Raw genomic sequence first — 19,451 nt, 5'->3', positions numbered from 1 at the left:
TATTACGCTTTTATATTCAGTTTTTTCGCTAAAGATCTCTCGAGCTCATAGAATCGCTTTTTTGTGGTCGTATATGATTCGCCTAAATCGTCTACATTTTCCTTGAACGGAAGTCTAACAATATATCTCTTGCTCTATTGATTCCAACATGTATTCTTTTTATAATGAATTTCGCATGCGCTTTCTTCGTTCGATAAAATCTTTTCCTCAGGGCAACTTTCTATTTTCCAAAATTTGTCTATTTGACTTGCTAGCGACATTGTCAATAGATGGCAAGAGGTCGGTTTAAAAAATTGTGATACACTGATTTTACCCGCTATTATCCAGCCAAAAACTGTGTTTTGTATTGCAGCAGTTTGTCCAGGAATTTTTCTTTGTCCGGCGGCCAAAAGTTGCAGAAAATCGATAATGGCATCGACGGTACCTGGTTTGTTAAATTTGGGGTCGGCTAATTTAAGATGGGAAGAAATATTTAACTGCGCTTTGTTAATTAGCTCTAAAGGCAAACGTGCGCTTATTTCGGCTACTATCAGACAATCAAGATCTAGAGAGAAAATATTAATACGCGATTTCACGGTGGCGCTTGTCATATATTCTATCCTCGATGACATTAAATGTACAGCGCCAAGGCGAATGTCGATTTTTTGTGTGGTCAAATTTAATTTTGCGGCCATTTGTTTCGTTAAGAGATGTGGTTGTCAGCATGAATTAAGCAAAATTCTGCATTCGTGAGGCGTTCCCTTTTGATCCATTATATAGACAATCGCGGATGTTATGACATTTTCGGACGGTAGGCTTTTTTTAAAGATATCGAATTTACATGAGCCGACTTGGCGGGTTTTTCGTTTTCGATATGCAATAAAGAATGATGTCTTTTATTGCATGATTTGCAATGACTCGATCTGCAATCCTGAACGCTGTGATTGGACATAAAACAATTAAAACACTGATTTGCCCTTTTCACAATGTTTATTTGCATAGAGGCCGTCGCATTTACGAGAGATTCACAGCATTGTGTAAAATGAGAAACCTTACACAAATGACAGAAAGGTTCTACTTGTGTCGAATACGAGGGTAGATTTCGAATATTATCATTTGGACCATTTTGCCGTCGATTAAATTGAGGTTTATTTTGAGGAACCTTTGAATTGAATTTAACCGATTGATCAAGTTTTTTGCTTTTTATGGTCTTATGAGTTTCAAGAACCTTTCGACGAGAATACAGAAACTCGAGCAATTGACTCATAGTTAGAAGCGCGACTCCTTGAGTTTCTTCCTTCTATTTTAAACGCGATTGTGGATCTAATTTTGAGACGATTAGATCAATTGGAAATGATTCCAAAGAGGGTTTGCTTAAGGAAGTAGTCTCTAACGATTCGATTTTTTCTGCTGCCTTTTCTAATAGGCAAGACCGCAGAGACACTTATTTCTCAAAGTCAGCAACGTTTTCTGGATTATTATCAACAGAATTTATAATTTAACGAATTTAAATAGAGAAATTCAATCACGAAACAATAAATTTGGTTAGGAAGTATACATGGAGATAATGATCCAAATAACAAGCATGAAAGACTTACGTTTACGTTGGTTGACTTAGGCTGAATTGTTTCGATTGCCGGCTGATAAAGGCTGCACTGCTGATATGCTGCGATTCCATGATATCTCAGGATGTTCGATTCGATTATGAATTTTCTTATGAATCTGCTTCCATCCGTGTGATAGGACGTTGCAGGATCTCCGTTGCTGTATTTTGTATCAGCAATGCACGATTGTTAGTTGCATGGGACTCAACACACACTTTATAGTTTTGCTTTCGTTAGAAAGTTCACTTTCTAAATTGATTCACTCTCTCTTAAGTGTCACTTTTTCAGATTATGTTTAGAAGCTCTTTTAAATTCGATATTATTTGACACTTAAAGCACAAATGATTGTCCGATCACGTTTTCGTTAAAGTTCATTGATAAGTGTTCGTTATTTTCAAATTCGATATTCTTTTTTGTTATTCGATTACGTTCCTTTCTCATTCGCGACTATATTCTATCCAAAAGCTCGTTTTTTGATAATTGATGTGAATAATTTACGTTAAACTCACTATCCGGCTCTCGAAGGACCATGTGTTGCGCTACGGATCACGACACAGGACAAGCTTATACGTTAGCTTGCGTTAGTGATCACTCCTCGGAACATTCAGGAACAGGAATCTCTGAATAAATCGTTGAATCGATTAATATCAAATTTACGTTTATTCAAAAGGTAAATACTTGATATTGAAGGAATGAAGTTGTAGTTCGTGAGTGATTATTTAGTTAGCTATTAGCTGATCTGAGAAAGGGGTTGTTCGTTAGTGTAACTCTCGTTGTCGACTGACTGATTTCAAGAGTATACATCGGGGTTCAATGTGGGATCGCAGATGACAAATTGAAGTGGGGGTGCTAGTGAAGTAGTTTATGACATAGATACACAAATAGAAAACGTCCTTAAGTTCTGAGGATGAAATAGGCTACAGAGTTGAGGATTAGCAAGGGACTAGTCGGAGAAGTAAAGAAAATCGCAGAGGCGACAAGCTGGATAAATTAAATTAAATTAATTAAATTAAATCAAATTAAATATCTGTTTTTCGAAATCATAAACGACAATTGCAAATAGTAAATTCCTGAAGTGGCTAACATCTGCCTCACCGTTACTAAGCTTATGAGACAGTGAATCGCGCTTGCTGATAGAAAAGGATAATCCTCAAAAATACAACTTTCAAGCAAATAATGAACTCAAGATCTATACATTTTCGTTAAGACTCAACACTGCACATTAACTTGATTATTGGAACTTAAATAGGATTTCAAATTGGATTCTAATCTCATTCAAATTTCTCTTATTTTTAATTCTTGTATTTTAAATACGAAAATTTGGATTAAAAATCATCTGTTGCGAAAGTTCAAATATTCTGTAAAAAATTCGTCTAGACGGACATAAAATGCATGTTTTTTCGTCGAAAAGTTCTTGGTCATAAATGAATCTTTCTTCTTCTGTAATTCAACTTTTTTTTGTGGTTAAATTTTTTTGATAAAATGAGCAATTAACATGACCCAAAAAGTCGATTTTTCTGCATATTTCAAGAAACTTCGATATTGAGAAAATTTTTTGAAAATTTATAACTCCATATTATTGCTTGTACCTTCAAGAACTGAGAGGAGGGTATGTACTTAAAATACCTCAAAGAAAATAATAATTGATCCAACCCACAGGACTTTATTTCTTACTATCACTTAAATGTATATTCTTTATATTTTCATATAAACAAAAAACTTATATTCTTACTATCTACCACTACCATCTGCAGCCGGATTTTAATTAGAGGAGCTCACATTTGCTTAGTAGTTTGGCCAAGGGAGATGAAAACTGCAAAAAACCTTTCACGAGCGCAGCCGATTACTGAAATTTAGTTCTCTTAATTAGTATGTACCATCTTGATTTTACGATCGTTTACCGCCTGGGGAGGTCTAATATTCGTCGAGTCTTCCCCTTCCAGCTTTATTTTTCCGAATCCACTTAGCTGAAAGAAAAAATACGGATATAAAATAATGGTAGTAAATAAAATATCAAACTTATTCTCCTCTTTATTTTGAAGGAATGTAAATTCTTACTAGTTCGGGGGAAATCTGAATATTAGGTTCATATATAAACCAAGTCACAGATTCATCGCAAGGCGGATAATCCAAAGATCCTTTATAAAATAGATATTCTTTGATCCAATCTTGATCTACATATTTTGCCAAGGGAAACGAGCCTATAGTTGATGTTGAATTTATAGATTCCACCTTACTTAATTCTCCTTCCAGTTTGTCAAACGAATAATCAGGGTCTTCATATCCACCCTGAAATTTCAAAGATTGGTCAATAACATAGGATTTTTTCTTAAGGACATGTGACGAGTGGGCTATGTGACCAGATTCCTACCTCACCGCCACTTTTTTTATTTCCCAACTTTTTTCCTCCCGAAGCGCCACACAGAATTGAAAATTTGGGATAATAAATGGGAAGCGCTAAAAAAGGTGGGTCTGGTCCTAAATTTTAAGAATTATGGAAAAAACAAACCAAATTATTCACAACAAAAAACTTTTTTCATAATTATACAAATTTAGGACCAGACTCGAACTTCTTAGTGCTTGTTGTTTAGTATCCCAAATTTTAAACTCGATGTAGCGCTTCGTTCGAATATAAGTTAGGAAATTTTAAAAAAATGTCAGGAAGGTGGGAATCTGGTCACGTGACCTACTCATCACATGGTCTTAAGGGACCGTACTTATATTTAGCTGACGAATCGAAGATGGGCACATATACTTTTTGCACTGGTAGTAGGAAGACCTCTGGAGGCTTTCAGAAACATTTTAGAATTTTTAAAGACTATATCTAGATTGAGAATGTAATTGCGCATCTTTTTTCCACGGGAAACGCTTTTTCACGCTTTTTCAGTTTTCTAATTAAAGAAAAAACTGGCTTTTTTGTGAAAATTCATTTTAATTTTTTTTTTTCATTTCAACTCGCGCTCAGTCAGTCAGTTTTTAGGATTTTTAAATACAATTTTTAGGGAATGTGGTTTGAAATGTCCTTCGACTGTAGGAACAAAAGTAATTCAAAAAGTATTTTAAAAAATGGTTGTAATTTTTTTTTCTGATGCTCGGCGCTTATCGGACTTCTCTTACTTCCAGCGTTTCGTTTATCGATCGAATTTTGAGTAACAAAAAACTCCAAGCGAGAAAGTTGTTAAGAATAGTACAAAGAAGTTTTCTGGACAATTTCAGCCCAATCCAATTGAAATTTAAGAAATGATTAACGTCTCAATACGATAGCGGCCAGGCGAATCGCGTGCGTGCTGTAGCGAGAGTTTCAGATCCGTTTCATAATACATTTCACCGACGCCGAAAATAAAAACTAATAAAATACAAAAATAAAACAAAACATAAACATCTAATAGTTGAGACTCGAGGAATTTTTAATTCCGAAAATTTTTCAATGCTTCCAATTCTTGGAATTGAAAAAAGTGAAAAATCGAAAAATGTACATTTGTTTTTCATTTTTTTTTGGAATAGAGCGTTAGCATTTCTGGACATTATATTGAACTTGAGACGCTAATAATTTCTTGAATTTCAATTCGATTAGGCTACAATTTCTCAGTAAACTTCTTTGCACAGTTGTTAACAACTTTCCAGCTGAAAGTTTTTTGTTGCTCCATATTCGTTTAATAAACGAAAAGCTGGAAGTTAGAGAAGTCTGATAAGCAACACGCGTCTGAAAAACATTAACAACAATTTTCGTTAAATAAATTCTTGAAATCTTTTTACGCTGTTAGACAAAAGGAAATTCTTAACTACATGGCCTAAATATTTTATTAAAAAATCCGAAAAACTGACTGACTGAACAAGAGTTTAAGGGAAAAACGAATTAAAATTGATTTTGTCAAAAAAGCAAGTTTTTTTAATTTGATTAGAAAACTAAAAAGGCTACAACTTTATGCCTGCAGGAGAAAAGATGCGCAATAAAATTCTTCATCTAGATATATTATTTAAAAATTAAAATTCAAAAAATTTTTTTAAAGCTTCCAGTAGCCTTCCCACTCTCGGTGAAATAATTTTATGTGCCCTTAATCGATCTGGCAGCTCAATTACGTAACAGCTTAATATGGGCGGGGGTCGTTACATTTTGTTATGATTTGTTACGGAAGGGTAGAAAGACTATTTTTATTATTCTTATTGTATGGAAGGGTATTATTTTAATCTTTGGTTGAAAATTTCACAATTTTCTTTAACAGACATTCTTTACGGTTGCAAATTCAACTGTTTTGTAAAAATTCGTCTTTTTGGGTGAAAAATTCAATACTTTTCGTAGAACATTTATCTTTTGTGCAAATTTGATATTTTGTTGCTTTTTTCACGGAAATTACTTTATTCGGTTCCTAATGATAAATGAAAAATACAATTTGAGCGGTTAGGTGAAATTCGAAGTTTTACCAAAGTTCAGTTAATAACTTTTTTCTGCATGAATTTAGTAATTATTTTTTGATATCGATTTTTTGGATGTATTTTGCTAATTTTTAAAATGCTAATTTTAAACTGCCTGGCTAAATAGTAGTCCTCTCTCTCCCTCTCTTCCCCCACCACCCGAGTGACGAACATATCCTGGGAGGAGCAGGGATTGATAATTTTAAATAATTAGCATAAATTTCTAAAAGATTTCATAAGATTTCAAAATAATATTTCAGTAGATTTCTCAATGGCTAGAAAAGATTCAAAAAGATTTCATATTCCAAATGATTTGAAATATTTCAAAAAAATTCCAAAGTTTTCACACAGATTTACAATTTGTTCAATGAATTTTGCAAATATTTTAAGGAAAGATTAATTTTTTTAGCATAAAGATTTATTTTGGTTTTTTAATTTTAGATTTCAACGGAGTAAAATATTTTTAAATATTCCAAAAGATATCAAAAATTCAAACCGATTTCAAAGATCTAAAATATTTTAAAGATATTGCAAACATTTCACAAAGATTTAGGACGACTAAAAAATCCCAAATTCAACTTCCGAAACTGTAAAATTCCAGAATGAAAAAAATCCAGAAAAATAAAATTTCCGAATAGTAAAATTCCCATTGTAAAAGACCCGAATAATAAAATACCAAAATGATCAAATTCCCGAATTTAAACAATTAATGTTTTTATAAATAACATTTATTGATTAAAAGTACAATAATCAATTATTTGTTATGTTTAAAGTTTCTGAAATTACTATTTAAATTCAAATTAACAATAATTGAAAGAAATTTTCATCCCGAAATATATACTTTAATAAATTACTGTCCGTTTAAATTCAAACAATAATTTTAGAAATTTTAAACATAGAAATAATTTGGTGGAAAAAAATATTTGTATATTGTATTTTTTATAAATATTTAATATTTTTAAAAAAATTGTTTAAGTTTGGGAATTTTATAATTCGGGAATTCTCTAGTTCGGATTTTATTATAATTCGGAAACTTATGAATTTATTTCACTAGTCAGCTTTTTTCTAGATTGATGACTTTATTTCATCAACTTCATAATATTGCCTGTTTATTATTCACAATACATATTTCCCTACGTATTTCAAACATGACAAGAGAAAAAGTATAAATTACTATAGTAGAATACGCTGCCAGTCCTAAGCCTAACCCTGGAAAAAGTGCAAAGGGAAAATTCGGGAATTAAGAGGTGAAGGAAGATGAGTAAAGCGACGAGTGGAAAGGGAAAGAAGTAACGAGGGTGGGGGGGGGGGGACAAGGACCCAAGTCAGCTAGGCCCCGCCAATTGGTTCTACACATTTAATTAATTATGTTAAGAAATTTAATTTATCTACTAAAACAGGGACCAATTATGCCTTTGTTTATTAAATTTAAATATAATCATTACTAATTGTTTATTATTAATAAAAATGAAATATAGAAAGCTATTTTTAACATATCAGAAATTGGTTAAAAAAACGAATTTCTTTCACTAAAAAATGACAATATTATGATTTTGTTAATTACTTTTTTTACACAAATAGCACTAATTGTCTAAAATTAAAGAATCGCAGAAGAAAGCTATACGCAAGATATTTATTGCCCTTTCTGTTGAAAAAAACGAAACAAATCTATTTAAAAATGACGAATTTATGCATTGGTTCATAGAATTTGTTTACATAATTAACAAATGGTCTCTGTTTTTTATAAGGCATATCAAAATTTCTTTCTTCCAATTTCACTTAAAACACATCTGAAGTAGCTATGTATCATTTTTACTAAAAATCTAACTTTTCTTGAATAATTTTTTTAATATGATATACTGCTGGACATCATTCAAGACGAGTTTCCCCATTAATTCTACGTTCTTTCGCATAAATTCTATAAATTTGCCAAAAATGGCATCTTCGTAATTTTTAAGAATAAATTTTCATTGTTAAATAAAAACTAAACACTTTTTAAAAAATATGTCTCAACTGTGTAACGACACACGCGACACGGGCGACACGCGCTGAGTACCGAGTGAAAAGAAGCAATAACTTGTGACTCGATGATGTTTTTATGTTGTTCTTTTTGCGATTAATGCGTTATGAAATAAAGATTAATATTCGATAATCAAAAATAAAATATAAGATAGAGAAGTTATATTTATTTCTATTTGTTTAAATAAGTTGCTTATATGTTCAAAAGATTACGTTTATTGTAAAAATAACAAATCTGTATCGAAAGAGTGTCCAGTCCAGTTTACAATTACATCCAAATAATACAATATAATAATACAAATACATCCAGCGAATCGATATCAAAAAAATAATGGCTAAATTCATGCAGAAAATTGTTCTTAACAATAAATTTTGTAACAACTTCGATTTTCAGCAAACCGCTGAAGCAGTATTTTTTATTTATCCTTGGGAACCGAAAAAAGTCATTTTCGCGAAAAAAGCTCGACCATTGAAAAACAGGTGGCTAACTTGGCAGATTTTGACACTAATAAGAAAAATTATTATGTGTAGCAAAATATTTTGGGTAGGAAAGACATAATAGTATTGAATTCCGGGTCAGAAATATATGTGTAAAAAAATATTTTATGCAGGGAAAATATAACAGCGATAAACAATATTAAATTCTATAGAGGAAATATTGTGTGTAGGAAATATTTTGTGTATGAAAAAATAAAATTATTAAACAATATTAAATTCTGTGCAGGAAATATTCTGTTTAGCCAAGATTTGGTTTAGGTAATATTTTGTGTAGAAAATATTTAGTGTAGGAAAAATATGATCAGTATAAATTGTGTATAATATCTTTTATGTAGAATAAATTTGTGTAGGAACAGAGTTTTCCCACTAAAAAAAGTATTGAAACTGCACAATTAGTTTGTGGTTCTTACATTGATGAGCCCCACTTGAAACACTGCAAGACCGTCTTTTTTTGACTGAGCATTCTCAAATGATTCGAAGTCTTTTTTATAAAAGTGCAGATGCATCTCCATATCCGCACTATAGAAAAAAAAACGATTATATGAAATTTCATATCGAACGTTTTGTCATGATTAGTGTCAATAAAATTATCAATAGCACATTTTTGACTTACGGAGACATTTCTGTCATATCAGCATCATACTTTAGGGGCTCACTATTTCCATCATTCTTAAGGTTGAAACAAAAAATTATTATTATTTTTATCTTTAGTAATGGATCCATAACAAATTCTCCAAATCTAAATCAGTAAAAATTTTACCAATTGATTTAGTAACTTTATCTTTTGCCAGCAAAGCAGTAATATTTTATTATTTCGGGAATGAGGTAGTAAAAATTAGAAGATATTTTATTAACTTAAATCAATTAGCGAAAATATTTATTAGTAATTTCGGTTATTAAACATTATTTCTAACTTTTCATCATGATTCATTTTCACATAAAATCGACTTTCTGGGAGATTATTTTCAACGTGAATAATTAAGGGGAAAAAGATTACATGTTTAAATAATTCTCGTTTTTTTTATTTTGAGGCAATGGTATGTCAATGCGTTATGTTGGTGCAGGTGACGCAGTCTATTTACAAGTGTCACAGCGTGGCATTTTTTATGTCAATAAACTTAAAAATTCTACAATATCGCGTTCATTTATTAAATTTTCTTTATTTATCACCTTCTTGTATCTCAGTAAAATGGCACTAGCATAATTAGCGAAATTTTATCAATTTAGGTTTAGAGATTTTGAAAAAAAATTGACTATTCACATTATTTTTGCCCCAATGGAAAGTCGTTTTTTCAAACACATATTTTCCATCAAGGGGTCCACCATGAATCCTTGGAGGGTCTCCAGTCCATTCAGCTTTTAATTCCACTGTATTATAGGCAAAGAGAAAGAATGTATAAAATAAAATAAAGCAGAATTAAATCATAAAATAAAATGAGTAATTTTTAATACCTGTGCGACCAGTATTCTTTATGTACACTTTTGTTGGCGATTTATGAAAATCTTTAATTTGCAGTTTTTGCGAAATAGGTGGGAAACCTTTCTTGGTTTCTGGCTTAATAATTATAGGAGATTGATTTTTCCCTTTACATTTTTTAAATTCATTGCCCCAGTTTTTAGCATCTTTGAAACTGTACGTGCCTGCAAGAAAAAATTCAAAACTGTAAAGCTTTGTGATAAGAAGTAATTACCCTAAATATTATTTTTATAATTTGGACCATTTTTTAAAAATAAATGCTTTTTTATTATGGAACAAAATATAGTCATCCCTCTTATGTGTATTTATTTATGCTTGTTAGTGTTTCAAAGCTAGAAGATGATTTCTCGTTCCTCAACTCGGTTGAGCAACGAGAAGTCTATGTTAAAAATTTGTAAATATTTGAACAGCACGTGCGCGTTCAAAATTTTTTCACTACAAAATTTGTTTACCTTTCTTATCCAAATGAGATGTCCGTGCACAAATTAACTTTAAGCTAAAACTATTTGACCGATTTTGATTTATTTTTTAAATGAGAGCTTATGAAATTTATAACAAAGTTGTTATTTAAACTCTCTCTCTTAAGCTCTCTCCCTTGGCATAATCCACTCATAGTTTCCGTTATACCTTGACTCTCTTATTCTCCCCTCTCCTTCTGCCTTCTCTTTCTCCATGCCATTCTTTTGAACCAACTCATATACCTTCCTTCCTTCCTCTTGCATCCTTCTCACTTTATCAATCTGCAAACAATTCGTTCTAAAATACTTTTCCCTTTTCACCTCCATCTTACTACCCATACTTCTGTTTTCCTTCTCACACCAGCACTCTCTAACCAGCTTACTTCCCCCTCTTCACAAAATTTCTCCTCATATTGATACGCTCGAATCCCCTTTATAAACTTTAAACTCACTCTGCCTGTCTCCCTCTTGACAATATAGTTCGGCGTATTCGTTGCTAACCAGTGTCCACACTAAATAAATCTCCTGTATCCTATTTACCTCCTCACTTACCTTACACCCCCACACCTCCACTCCGTAAAATAAGACACTCATGACTAGCAAATCAAACAATTTCATTCATCTCACAAAATCGTCTGCGAACAACCCCTTCCTTAGCCCCCACACCTGCCTCATCACCATATTAACCCTTCTCAACCTCTCTTTTATATGACCATCCACTCCTCCATTCCTCAGAAATAGGAAGCCCAGGTACAAAAACTCTTTCAACTCCTGTACGGCTTTTCCCTTCCACTTTCACTCCCTTCCCTTATCTCTGCCACCTCCTTCTCTGAACACCATAACCTTCGAATTGTCCGCATTTAACTCTAACCTATTTTTGTCCAAGTATCTTATCAACCTTTTCATCATCTCATTTAAAGCGTCTTGGCTCTTTGCTAGCAGTACTATGTCATCTGCATATGCGAGTGACGATATCCTGACTCCTCCTATCTTAACTCCTCTTCACACTCAGGCCGCTAGCTTACTTTTCATATCCGCAATATAATTATATAATTGGAAAAAGCGTTAGGCTAACTGGGCACCCTTATCTCAACCACCTATCCATCCAGACACCTTTAGAGATTCCCTCCCCTCCTCTCACCCTATCTTTTGTCTCCTCATATACCTCCCTCACCCTCTCGATCAGGATTCTCTCCACTCCCCTCTTTTCCATTGCCTTCCGCAACCTCCCCATATCCACCGAAGGGAAAGCGCCTTTTAGATCTACAAAAAACTCGTACACTTTGGCACCCTTTTTCGTTAGTTCTCCATCCACTACATGCTGCAAGACGGAAATATTGTCAATAGTACTCCTTCCCTCCCTAATATCATTTTTACTAAAAATCTAATATTTGTTGATTGAATTGTTTGTAAATATTGTAAACAATTTTTTGATATCTGATACTGCTGGACACCATTCAGGACACATTTCCCCATTAATTGTGTGTACTTTCGCATAAATTGGATAAAATCCGTAAAAATGGCATTTGCGAAATTTTTTTCAAATGAATTTTCATTGTTAAATGACAAAAATTAAACAAATCTTTCAAAGTTAGGCCTTGACAACTTTTTTAGAAATTTCATAAGCTTTAATTTAAAAGAAATGAAATTCGTTCGAATCGTTTGGGCAAATATTAATTTTGAACAAAACATGGAGTAGTTGAAATTTTTAGTTGAAGGAATTAATTTTTAACAAATAGAAAAACGAATTTTCAACCTGAACAATGTGTTTTCTACTAAAATAATTAATATTCTACTGCATTAGTTGAATTTTTAGCCACGAAGATAAATTTTCAACTAAAACAATGAATTTTCATCTTCAACTGAAATAGTTGAATTTTCAACAGCAAAGAATTAATTTTCTTAAAAAAATATAAATTTTCAACCAAAACATAAATTTTAAGTTAAAAAAAATTAATGTTCAACCAAAGATATGATTTTGCAACTAAAACGATGGAATATTTAATTGAAATATGTTAAATTTTGAGTGGAAAAATTACTTTCCTAAAGAAAACTAACTTTCCACAACAACAAAAAAATAACATTTAAAAAATGGTTACATTTTCAAACAAAGTGATAAAATTCGAACTAAAATTGTAAATCTTTAACTGGAATAATTTACTTCTATAGAAGAAAGATGAATTTTCAACTAAAATGTTGAACCTGTAACTGGAGAAATTGAATTTTTGAGAGCGAGGTGAATTTTCAACTAAGAAGATACATTTCTACAAAAAATATTAATTTTAATTTAACTATCAAAGATTAATTTCAACGTAAAATTTAAATATTAAATTTTTAGTCAAAAAATGAATGCTCGAGTAAAGAGATGAATTTTTACCTAAAATCAATTAATATTCGACTGGAATAATAGTTACATTTTCAATTTGATAAACCAACTAATTTTCAACAAAATAGTTACATTGTTGGCAAAGAATTCTTCTTCAATAAAAAAAAAACAGTTTTCTATCAAACAATTCATATTTTAACCAAAAAATTGATTTTTAATTCAAATGATGAATCATCGACAAAAAAAATAATTTTCTACAAAAGACATAAACTTTCAGCCAAGAAATTGTACTTCCGACTTAAAAGATGAAGTTTTAACTAAAGTGATAAACTTTGAACTCCAATACTTAAACTATTAACGAAAAAAAAGAATTTTTAAACATGAGTATTAACTTACAATAAAAAAGATAATTTCTACGAAAAAATTGATTTAAGATAATATGTGAAATCTCAACGAAGTAGTTGAGTTTAAATTCTCAATTAACAGAGACAAATTTTTATCCAAATTGTCGAATTTTGAACAAGAAAAGATTAATTTTCAACTAAAGATGGACATTCAAATTTTTAGTTTAAGAATCAATTTTCAACCAAACTGAAGTAAGATCTTGCTTTTTTAATTAAATTTCCGGTCTTTTCCGGTTTCCCGGTTAAGTCGCTACCCTGCGTATGATTAATAAAAAAATCAATTAAAATAAAATAAATTTTAAGATGGTGATGATTTCTATTTAAAAGTTTAAATTTCAACTTATGATTTTTAGTCTGATAGTAAGAAATTGTTCTTTAATACACTTAAAAATAAGCATTTCACGATTTTGTTAAATATTTAAAAAAATATTTTAAATTCATTTAACAAACCACATGCTGATTACCGTCTAAAAGCTAAGAAATTCCTCATTTGTGATTTTTCTTCATAGCAACAATTAAATGAGATTCGTATTTTTCAACTTTCAGATCTGTATTTTTCTTCATATATAAAAAAATTATGTTTAAATTAATTAACCTTCTTCGTAGAGACATAATTTGGGTCGCCATGTATAAAAATGTAAACTATATAGACAGCTTCAAGTGATTAAAACGAGAAAAATGAAAATGTCCCTCGTTTCTCGCATCATGGCCGATTTTAAAATTTTTGTTTATTATTTTGTTTATTTAATGAGAAAAATATTGACTTTTGAAGTATACCGGTTTAAAAAAATGATTTAATTTAATCAAAAATACCTAGAAAACTGAAAGCAACTATCCAAAAAAGATGTCCAATAGCAATGCAAATGTTGAGAAGTTTATTGAATTTTTTATAAAAAAATAAGCGAATAAAAATGGTTTGGTGAAGATTAGCGGTGATTCGTCAGTTGATTGGCACTAAATTTTAACAATGCAATAAATAATTTGTCATTTTAAAAGCGATTTTTATAAACAAATATCCGTATCAAGTATTTTTGATGGAATAAAATAGGTTTTTTTCTCTAGAATCGATAACACATTACTTGAATATAAAACTTAAGTATAATATTTGTCCACTAAATAAAAATTAATTATTGTTCAAGCTACATTAATTAACAAATTCAATATTTGGCTATTTCTGGAGGTAAAACTTTATTTTTTCGACGCAGTTAACTGCGAATAACTGACTTCTATATTTGTAAGAACATTATGATAATATAAACAATCTATTATTGTGAACAAACATTGTTTAAACAAATTTCTATCATTTTATGTATTTATAAATAAGATACCGCTTTTTTCACGGAATTAAAAGCCAGTTACTTAGCAATGATTTTTTGTTATGAATCGATAACATTTGATAATTCTTTAACCAAAACCAATTACCAAATACATTACTTGGCTATTTTTGAGCTTTTAAACTGGTTTATGTGTGTGTGTTTAATCAATTTTTAATAACACATTTTTTAATTTTTTAAATCGTTCGATAACGAATCACTATTTTAATTTTTATTAAAAATTGAATTAACTTAGTTATAGACTTACGGCATTACTTCATATTTTCTGCTGTAAAGTAAAGTATTAATTAAGTTTCTTAAATAATTCATCAATTTTTATCAACTTATGGCAAGGAATTTTTTCTAAGTAATTTTCATTTTATTTCACAAGAAACAAAATTGTAGTTTACAAATGCATTAGACGATCGTTATCGAACTATTAAAAAAGTTAAAAAATGTGTAATAACAGTTGATTACACACAAGAAACAAGTTTAAATACTGAACAAGAACCATAGAATGCATTTGTTAATTAGGTTTGGTAAAAGAATTATCAAATGTTATCGGTTCAAGGAAAAAAATTATTGCTAAATAACTGGCTGCTAGTTCCGTAAAAAAAGCAGTATTTTATTTATAACTACATCAAATGATAAAAATTTGTTCAAACAATTATTTTTTATGATAATAAATTTTTAGTGTCGTCAAAATTTTCTTAAAAATTTAGAAATTAGTTATTTACAGTTAATTGCATTGAAAAAATCATGTTTGTACCTCCAGGAATAGCTAAATAGTGCATTTGTTAATGAAGTTGGTTTAAAAAACTATTAACTTTTAGTTTCTGACCAAATACAATACTTAGATTTTATTTTCAAGTAATACATGATCGATTCTATAGAAAAAACTTCATTTATTTCATAAAAATACCTCATATGGATAATTATTCATTATAATTGCTTTTAAAATAACAAATTATTTATTAAATAATATTAATTCAACTAAAAAACTCTTTTTGTCCATAAATTCTTCAAATTTAGTGCAAATCAAGTGAAGAATTATCACTAATCCTCGAGAAACCATTTTCATTCAATTAATTATTTATAACAAATTCAAAGCATTTTTAAACGACGGGTATACTTCAAAAGTATTTTTTTGATTTTTGTCCTTAGGTAAGAAAAAATGTTTAAATCGGCCATGACAGTTCAAGGCGTAATTTTATTAGCTTCCACTGAAAAAAAATTAATTGCGTAATAATTGCTTTCTGAAAATAAATTTGTCCACGGACGTTTTTTTGCCCCGCTGTGCATCATTTCGAGCGAATCTATCACTTATGCTTATTTTTCTAGAAAATAACATCAAAAATTACATCAACATGTTTCGTTTCTTTAAATGTAAATGATGAAATGTGTCTGCTAGACATTTTTAAAATATCACTTACTTGCTCCTAAAATCAGACTGAGAAGAATAGCCGGAAACAAATGTCGCTGTTTCACTTTTAAACTCTCCATATTCTGAAATTCTATAAAAAAAAAATATTACCACTTTGTTTTTAGATTCAAATTGAAACTTTTTTTTCATTCACTTGAAGAACTGGTGTTATGAAGTAACTGTAAAGTTTACAAATCAGATGCTATTATTTTGAAAAAAGAAGTCTCTCTTGAAAAATTGACTATATATAGGCCGAAATTCTTATCTCACTCATCTTGCTTTCTCAATGTTTATTATGAACTTGATTTTGTCCTGAATTTTAATTTCCACGTGTTTTTATGAACCGGAAAAAAAATCACATTTTGATAAACCATAAAAATAAAAAAAAAGGACAACTGCGTTAGTTTCCTAAGTTTGATTAATGATTGAAAGCATAAGTAGTGATTTTTTGTAGAAAGAAAAAAAATCGGGAAGTTATAATTTAAGTTTGTGACGGTTGTGTTTATGATTGTAATTTTTTACTTTTTGCTAGCCCTTACATTCATTTAAATTTACAGGTAGAATAGTAAAAACAGATGCTCACTACTTATAATCAATAATTTTTTAATAATAAAAATCGAGCCTGATTCTCAATTAATAGAAACTGATGAAGCTCAATCCAGATGTATCTTTATGATTTAAAAATTTTACCTATCACATCGATTTCTTTCGCAGTTTTAATTAAATTAATTTCACCACACACTCTATTTAAGATACTACTAGAAAGTAATGTGCGTTTTTTCAATCTTCTGCAGTTTAAAAATCTCATTTATTCTCCTTTTTAATCTTCGCAATATTTATGGAATTTGGTGGTTTAATTTATTTTTTATTTTTCTACGTTAACAAATTGAAACATATTGCTTTAAAATCTTCTATTTTTTCAGAATTTAAAAAAATATTTGATGTTTTAAAATCTTTTTAATGTAGTCCTATATTACATTTTTCAAATTAAAAAGTGGAAAAAACTGTTTTAGGCACCTAAGGAATTTTGTTCATTACCCTGAGTTTTTACAAAAATCCTGAAATATCTTATAGGGTTTTATTCTTTTTGAGTCGTTTCAAGACTTTTAAATATCTCTTAAATTTACTGAAACTTTTTCTAAAATTATATATTATGGCAAAATGTTGCTTTTACAATTTTAAAACTCTTTTTAAAAATTTTATGAAATAGTTTGAAATGTTGTGTAATATTTTTTGATGTGCTCTTAGAACTCTTTATTAAAAAATTTTCCCATGAATTTTAACCATACATTTTTTATTCTCTTGACGCCTTTCAAAATTGAGTTACACAAATTTTGATTAAATCCTGAAAAATGGAAATAAATATCTTATAGTCTCCCATTTTCTTTTTCAAACAATTTTGAAGTCTTTAAAATTTTAAATGACTACTTCAAAATTAAATATTATCTGCTTAAAATTTTTCCACAAAACTTAAAAAAAATTCAATTTAAAAATCTTTCAAAATTATTAAGAATCATCTATTGTTCTAATTCCTAAAAATAAGTTTTTGTTATAATTGAACTTTACTTATCTCTTTGAAAATGTAAAAAAAGATTACCCAGACGTAAAAAAAGACAACATTTTTTTCTTCTTAAAAATTGAGGAATTATAGCATGGTAGAAAAATGCTAAGAAAAAAATGATTTTACAACATAAAATACTTAATTAAAAAAAAATTTTTAATTAAATCTTTATCTACTTCGATGTTGTGAAAAAATTAGACAGCTGACTATGAATCCACTCATGTAACTAAACAAACATCACCATGTCATTGATGTCTCTCTTTATTCTTGCTTCATACATTTTTCAATCAAAAATAACTATCTTTAGTGATATTAAAAGTATTTGTAAATGCAAGTTCTTGAATAATGAAAAAATTTAATTGCATATTTAAAAGATATAACTATTTAAGATTTAATAACATATGGCTGTGGGAGAATTATCAAATGAATCATTCTATTTACGTCTTTGATTTTTAAAAGTTTTGATGGAAAAAATATTGTCAACCAATAAATTTCTCTACTTGACGAGAAAAACAGAGATTATTTGAAAATTGAATAGAGCGAGGTGAATTTTAACAGGTGTCTAAATAATTCTTGTGTTTTCATTTCTAACCAGGAACTTGTAAAAACGTTTTGTTGGTGGAGGTGACAAAGTTCTATAATGTTACCTTAACATGGTTTCAATGAAGAAGGAAATACTCCGAATAAATTCTTGTATTTTCACGAAACAATTTTTAGCTTGCCACTATCGAATTTTTTGAAATTTTCTACTAATGATTAGTGAATCAATTTTCTCTAATTTTGGTAGTAGATTTTTATTAGTAATTAGTGAAATTTTACTAATATAGATTTAGAATATTATATACATAAAAAATATTTTTTTTACCAAGAACAAATTCTTCTGATTTAATAAGATCTAAATAAATAAATTATTTCTTGGAATTCAACATAAACTTTCTCCGGATGTATTAAAGGTCTTCCATATTTTTTTCTTCCATATTAACTTCACAGATTTATAAAAGTCAAATTTTCAATTCAGAAAGAAAAAATTACTAATAAATCATTTTAATCCGCCACATGGAAATGTTTTCATTAACAAACAAAAAAACTTTGTTTTGATGATTTTAAAAAAATCGTTGGTACTCCAGTTTTTTTGGGATGAATTTGGAATTACAATAATAATTTATATAGTAGATGAAATATATAATTGCTTGTTTTCTCTCAAGTTCAAAAAACGTCAAGAAAAATAAATATAAATTTTACTTGCAAAGAGTTTTCTTTATGTGTATTTAATGTTTGAAGAGTCATACTATATTTCATACCATTTGTTTGTTCTATAAAATAAGAACTGTCTTCAGACTAGTTTCTAAAAAAAAGCATTTTTTCAGAATAATCATTTTAGTTGAAGATTGAATTATCTTTCTAAAAATTCGTTTTTTGTTGTTAAAAGTAAAAAATTCTTGAAAACCGAAATTTAGATTGTAAAATAATCTGTTTTGGTTAAAAAAATTATCGTATTTTGTTCAAAATTTGTCCTTTTTGTAGAAAATTAATCTTTTTCTATAAAAATTCATCCTTTTTAGTTATAAATCCAACTAGATGGTTGAAAATTAATTCACTCTTTCTCAAAATTCGACTATTTTATTAATAATTCATATTTTTTGGTGAAATTTAACTGTTTTATATTTCGAAATAAAACTTTTCTTAGTTGAAATATCATCTAGCATCAAATTTATAAATAATATATTTGAAATTACTATTTTTTTTAAATAGAATTTTGAATGTTTTGAGCATACTTAGGAGTCTTAGCAGTTTTGAAGAGAATAAAATATATGAAAACTTTGACAAATTTTCGAAAATTCGTAAAATATTTTTTAATTTCTTTTAAACTTTCATAAGTTCTAAATAGAAAAAAGTAGAAAAGAAATCTAGAATGATTTTAATAAACTGGTTTAATTTCACAGTATTTTACAGAATTTTCCGAAATATTTCAGTTC

General features: G+C 29.1%; 1 protein-coding gene across 1 annotated transcript; it reads right to left on the bottom strand.

Moving 5' to 3' along the window:
• Nucleotides 1-2,477: 2,477 nt before the first annotated feature.
• On the bottom strand, nt 2,478-11,916 carry LOC117175401 (carbonic anhydrase 1-like). The gene is made up of 7 exons (XM_033365110.1): nt 11,893-11,916; nt 11,614-11,769; nt 9,127-9,182; nt 8,924-9,032; nt 3,642-3,872; nt 3,461-3,550; nt 2,478-2,564 (listed from the first exon to the last, which is right to left on the bottom strand). Exons 1-7 carry the CDS (start codon nt 11,914-11,916, stop codon nt 2,478-2,480), a joined length of 753 nt encoding a protein of 250 aa, XP_033221001.1.
• Nucleotides 11,917-19,451: the final 7,535 nt, after the last annotated feature.

This window comes from Belonocnema kinseyi, chromosome 6, assembly GCF_010883055.1.
Source record: "Belonocnema kinseyi isolate 2016_QV_RU_SX_M_011 chromosome 6, B_treatae_v1, whole genome shotgun sequence".
Classification (NCBI taxonomy): Eukaryota; Metazoa; Arthropoda; class Insecta; order Hymenoptera; family Cynipidae; genus Belonocnema; species Belonocnema kinseyi.
The sequence above is the reverse complement of the archived record's forward strand: the minus strand, read 5'-3'. Positions and strand labels throughout refer to the sequence as shown.